The 6427-nt window shown below is 43.9% G+C and overlaps 1 protein-coding gene across 1 annotated transcript; it reads left to right on the plus strand.

Moving 5' to 3' along the window:
* Positions 1-455: 455 nt before the first annotated feature.
* BEX3 (brain expressed X-linked 3) lies at positions 456-6213 on the plus strand. Its single transcript, XM_047075809.1, is given in 3 exon segments — positions 456-551; positions 4856-5023; positions 5857-6213. Coding segments are annotated over 3 exon segments (621 nt in total).
* The last annotated feature ends 214 nt before the right edge of the window (positions 6214-6427 follow it).

A 6427-nucleotide genomic window follows, 5' to 3' on the forward strand; every position in this document is an offset into this window, starting at 1 on the left:
TTCTTAGTCACTTTTACTTACTAAAATAGTCTCAGTTGGACTGTTAAAAAGTTGGGGTGTATGGGTGGCTTGGTTGGTTAAGCGTCCAACTTCGGTTTATGTCACGATCTCATTCTTTGTGAGTTCCAGCCCTGTGTCAGGTTCTCTGCTGACAGCTCAGAGCCTGGAGCCTACTTCAGATTCTGTCTCCCTCTCTCTCTTCCCCTCCCCCACTCGCACTCTGTCTCTTGCTGTCTCAAAAATAAACAAACATTAAATTTTTTTTTTAAATTTGGCTCTAAGTATTTTAAAATACCAATCTCAGTTTTAATTCAGAATCCGTCTCATCCCTGTAGGAGATATATATATATATATATATATATATATATATATATATATATTCTATATCTATCTACAGTTATATCTGTAGATATAGAGATTGATTGATTGATTACAAGTTCTTGGCTCCAACGATTATGGAGGCTGTGAAGTCCCACAGTGTGCTGTCTGTAACCTGGAGAGTCAGGAAAGCCAATAGTGTAGTTCAAAGGCCTGAGATCTGGAGAGCTGAGGTGTAGATACCAGTCTGAATTAGAAGTCCTCAGAACCAGGAATACCAAGGGCAGAAGATCAGTGTCACAGCTCAAGCATTCAGATAGAGAACAAATTCAATCTTCCTCTTCCTTTCTGTTCTATTCAGGCTCTCAGTGGATTGGCTGGTCCTCACCCACATTGGGGAGGGCCACCTGCTTTACTCAGTTCACCAGTTCAATTACAAACCTCTTCCAGAAACACCCTCACAGACATGCCCAGAAATAATGTTTAACCAGGTATATGGACATCCTGTGGCTTAGTCATGACACATAAAATTAACCATCACCACCCTCCCTCCTTCCTTGTGTTTACTCAGATGAGTTGAGTTTGAAGGATGGGGATACAAAGACAACTCTTTATCTGGCTACCTAGTTAGTAAGACTGCTGTCCCTATGTGATTAATCATCACTGAGGTTCAAGGTTTTTTTCTTAAGTTTGTTTATTTTGAGAGAGAGAGAGAGAGAGAGAGAGAGAGAGAGAGAAAGAGAACACAGGTGCACAAGCAGTGAGGGATGGGTAGAGAGAGGGAGAGAGACAGAATCCCAAGCAGGCTCTGCACTGTCAGCACAATGGACTGGGGCTTGAACTCATTAACTGTGAGATCATGACCTGAGCCGAAATCAAGAGTCTGACAATTAAGTGACTGAGTCACCCCAGTGCCCCTCAAGTTTAATTTCTATAGAGCCTTATGATGAGGACTCACACCCAAGCAGCTTCCTTAGGTTTTGTTGGCACCTTGGAAGACTGGGACATACCTTGCATGTGACTCCTAGTTGATGACCCTGGAAAGGCATTACTGTGATTCATAGGTCTCTTTGCCCTGCTCTGTAACAGTTTATGGTAACCCTGTATCTAAATAATTCCCTTCCCTAGTTCCAATCCCAGAGCCTGTAGGCATGATAGGATTTATTTCTCATGCCTCTCCAGAATTGAGAAGTTAGGTAGGGGGTCAATCCTAGCTCTTTTTCTACCTGGCAATACCACCACATCATCTTTCCAAAATGTTATTTCCAGTATCCTTGTAGCTTGTAGGTAGCTCAAAATCCCAGTGGTAAAGCAGAGGAATGAGAAATAAACCTTACCATCTTGTAGATATCCCTAAACTTTATGTGCAATTCTTTTGGGATTCCATTCCCTTACCATCTACCATAATCACAGGAGATAAGGAGAGGGGATAGGTTCTTTCCACAAACATTGCACTTCCCAAAATGTGAACCCAGTCTCCTGTTTCCCAGCACAATACTACCTTTCTATTATTTCAGGGTAAGAGCGATAAAACTAGTTCATTCTCCCTCTGTCCTTGAGGGCACATGAGTCTCTAACTAAGACTCTTGTGTCCTTCTAACTCAGCCTTGGGAAATTTTAAATTTTGTTCTCAGCAGGCTGTTAGCTATCTCCAAATTCTAAGACAATTCCAAGGACAAGAAAAGATCTCAATCAACACCTAACAACATGTTAGTAAAGATAACATCATTTCCAGGACATTTTTCACCTATCTTTAAAATATCAGCTCATTATGGGGCGCTGGGTGGCTCAGTCGGTTAAGGGTTAAGCGTCTGACTCTTGATTTTGGCTCAGGTCATGATCTCATGGTTTAGGAGTTCGAGCCCTGCATCAGGCTCTGCACTGTCACTGCTTGGGATTCTCTCTCTCTCTCTCCCTCCCTTCCTATCCCTCCCCACCAAAATAAATAAATAAACTTAAAAAAAAGCATTGTTTAAAAAAAATCACTTCATTATAACCAATCTCCCATGTAGCTTAATATCTGATCTGGAAAAATACATAAATGTATATTTTCATCTAAGAAAATTTGGTAGTTTCAAACAAAAGGCATTCAAGATGGATCAAAAAGACAACAGCACAGCATTTAGCCACTGAGATAAATAAAAATCCTCTTTTTAAACTTTATTGTCAATAGTTATTTCAAGGAATTCATTCTAGGTAATTCCTAATTTTCATAAAAGCTTTTTTGTATTGCTGTAAATACAGTCCCCTGAATGAAAAACAACTACTTAGCCTCAGTAGTGGATGCATTCAGTCAGCAAATATTCACTAATCACCTACTTTGTACAAGGAACCCTATAAGCCATTGGGTATGCAAAGTAGAATAAAGCAAGACATGTTTTGGGCCCTCGTGGATTTTAAAGACAAGTGGATTTAGCTAAGGAAAGAATTATGCTCTGCCTACTCTTCAAATCTTGTTAGAAACTATCTAATAATGGTTTTAAAAAAAGGCAAGTTTTATTGAAGATTTATTAGGCTCTGTGTAAGTACTTGATATATGTGATTTACTTCCAACAATCCCTGTTTCACAGAGGAAGCACCGAGACCTTAATAAGTAATTGATCAAAAGTCACACTTCAAGTAAGTAGCAGATATGATTTACCACACAGCTCATGTTTTCAATCAGCATCAATTCAGCCAATGTCGTTAATAGACCTATCTGTATGAAGAGTTATGAACTGTTAAACAGAATCCAGGAATCACTAGCATTCCTTTAAAAGACATTTTTGGGTGTGATTATGTAATTTAAGCTTTTGGAACTTGTTAAAAAGAAAACCACAAGCCACAAATGGCATCACTTAGATTAAGGCCCCAAGTCAGTAAACCAAGAATTAATACCTAACCTAACTGCAGTTTTGACTCCCTAGGAATGTAACCTTTAACCAGTCTGTCAGGAATTTTCTGGTGAGTACCAATAAGGTAATCCATCACATGGACCCTCTTCATCCTCCCAAAGTAAAATCAGGTAATCCACGTACTAAGACCCTTTTGTCTCCAAATGAAGGTGGCTTCAAGTAAAATAATCCTCTTTTCTGTTTAGGACTTCCCCATCCTGCCCTCAAAAACCTTTCTTTTCCTGTAGCCTATTGGAGCTCCCCTCTGTTTGCTAGCTGAGATGCTTCTTAATTATTTAATAAAACCAATTAAATCTTCAAATGTACTTGGTTGAATTTTGTTTTTCAACAAGCTATATATAAAAATATCTCCAAAAGTACATATGTGTAATTGTATATATCTCTAAAACCTCAAACTATGTATGCACTAGGCATATACTCTTCCTTTATTCAATATCCCAACTAGCTTAGCAGGCTAGGAGATTACATAGGAGTTTGGAACCAAAACCAGAGGCAGTAAGCACTTGTCTGACCTGTCTTGCCTCAATGCACATAACTTTTGGTTCCTTTATCAGAATTAACACCTACTAAATATTTTTTATAATAAATGCAGCTTTCCTAAAGATATCTGCTTTCTAACTGTGATAAAATTTATTCAGTTACTTCAAGGTAGAGAAAGGAACATTTACACTCAAGGTGAGTTTCAGTCTAAAGTTTAGTTGCTTCACATACCCTCTGTTTATTTCTAATATTTTTTGAAACACACCAAAAGGCAGATGGCTTTGGAAGTAGTTTCTGCATATTGTATACTATTGATTAATCTAAGGAGATATTTGTAGGGATGGTTTGGAAAGTTTGCAAAGAAAAGAAAGGAGTTAAAAGGCTTCTTTTCTCCAAAGACTATGGTATCAAAAACGTCACAAATTTACATTAAATGACCAATATCTGACAACTGGACTTCTCCCTAAATATTTACAGATCATTTTGAAAATACCAACTGATGCCACTTTTTTCAAAGTAAAAATTTGAAACAAGGTAGTATGTTTCAAAGCGGATGTTAATGTTGTATGGAACGCAGATAAAATATTTTGTGTGATACAGGTGAATATAATGAATGGGGCTTTTTCATTCTGCACGATGAAGCATTTTTTTTCCAAAACTGAAATCTTACAATTTTTAATTTTTTGTGGTATGCTGACTTTTTACAAATGGAAATAAAGAGAAATTCTCCCGAAGAATTCACTCTTTGCCTCTGTTTCTGACAAGTCCCTTGCTCCCTCCCCACCCCAGCCCACTTTCTAAATTTCCTGGAAAGGTGTGAATTCAGGGGGCGCGGTGGCCCCCGGCGGAGTTGCAACTGCTGGGATGCAGGGGGGGGAAGTGGGGGCGTGGTCAGTGACGGGAAGGGAACAGGCCGAAAGGGCATAAATCCTGGCCAAGTCGGGAGTGGGAAGGGCGAGAGTGTTGCAGACCCGCCAGGGTAACCTGAGAATGGTTGGCTCCAACCGCTGGAAAATGAGGCACTAGTGGGCCTTCAGATTGGAGAGGACCAAGCTGAGCGACAGGAAGGTACGCGCTGGGGCTCTGCGCAGAAGCAGACGGAGGGGATTGCGTGTGCGTGTGCACTCGGCGAGGGGTGGGGGCGGGCACTCCCGCCGCACTAGCCGCCGGAGTTGGGGGGGGGGTAGCTCATAGGTGACGCGGGGCCCTCACGTGACCTGGAGCTGCAGAGCGACGCAGACTTCGGTGCAGCCGTCACTCCCATCTGGGTACCAGCTCCCTGCTGCCCTGCGCCGGACTGGCTGGCACTGGGCCCAAGGAAAGCGGAGCAGGTGAGGGCTCCAGGGCCCGCGCGCTAACGCCAGGGCGACAACAGCAGGCCTACCCCTCAGGGAGGCGTAAAGGATCAGCGCAGCGGGTCCCGGCCAGGTTTCTCCACAACCAGCATTCTTGGGAACATCAGTAGTGGCCCCCTGGGGTGGGGGTGCTGGAGCGGCCGGGAGGGCAGCCAAGCCACTAAGAGTGATGGGAAATCACCTCCGAGTTCGTACAGGAAAATGGTGAACCTCTGAGGCGGGCTGGGGGAGGCTAGGGGTTGGGGCTGGAGATGCGGATGGGGGGTGGCCAGGCGGTCCGGGACCCTGAAGGGACCAGGTGGTGGCTGGTCGGCGCCAAACGCTTCGCCACAGTCCAGGATCCCTCCACCCCGGCCCTCTGCAGGTCTGAGGGTCTAGGTGTCAAGTGTCGCGGCGGCGCACGCACGGCGAGAATCGGGTGAAAGAGGAGACTGCAAGGATAGGCCCAGGTCGGTGCGGGGGGACAGCGTGGGGGGCGGGTGCAGAGCCCAGTTTGAGATCCCCTCCCAATTCCCCCATCCCTGTCCCCTGTCCTCCATTTTGGTGCCTGCGGAGCTCGGGGAAAGAATCCTGGGAAAGGAAAAATGGTGGGCTTTAGGGGAGGGAGGGAGAAAGGAGAGAGCTGGAGGGAGAGGCTCGAATTGGAGGCCCCCTAGAGGACGCCTGAAGCTCCTAAGGTGGGGGAAATTAACAAAAACAAAACCAAAACAAAACAAAAAACACCTTTGCTATCAGAGCTCTGAATCCTGCTGGTCAGTACACCAAGCATTCAGTCTCTCTCCTTGCCTTTGTTTTACTTGTGTTCAAAGAAAAACAACCAGGAAAAAAATCTCATGGCAAATATCCACCAGGAAAACCAAGAAATGGAGGAGCCCATGCAGAATGGAGAGGAAGACCGCCCTTTGGGAGGGGGCGAAGGCCACCAACCTGCAGGAAATAATAGACAGGCTCGCCGACTTGCTCCTAATTTTCGATGGGCCATACCCAATAGGCAGGTCAATGATGGGATGGGTGGAGATGGAGATGATATGGAAATGTTCATGGAGGAGATGAGAGAAATCAGGAGAAAACTTAGGGAGCTGCAGTTGAGGAATTGTCTGCGTATCCTGATGGGGGAGCTCTCTAATCACCATGACCATCATGATGAATTTTGCCTTATGCCTTGACTCCTGCCATTTTCCATGAGATTAATACTGTGATTCACACTGTTTTCTTCTTGCATTTTCCTGATAACACCTTTACTGATCCGTTTGCTGTGAACCTTACGTAATTTCCATGTGTCAGGTGGGTTCTGTGTTACCAGATTACAATTGGAAATTGCCTTGGCACCCAGTCTAAGTTTCTGTCAACAGTAGAGTCACCCATTTGCATGGAAAAGTA

This window comes from Lynx rufus, unplaced genomic scaffold (assembly GCF_022079265.1).
Source record: "Lynx rufus isolate CCGP_SWC_20201006 ecotype Redwood Valley unplaced genomic scaffold, mLynRuf1.p SCAF_14, whole genome shotgun sequence".
In the NCBI taxonomy this organism is placed as follows: domain Eukaryota; kingdom Metazoa; phylum Chordata; class Mammalia; order Carnivora; family Felidae; genus Lynx; species Lynx rufus.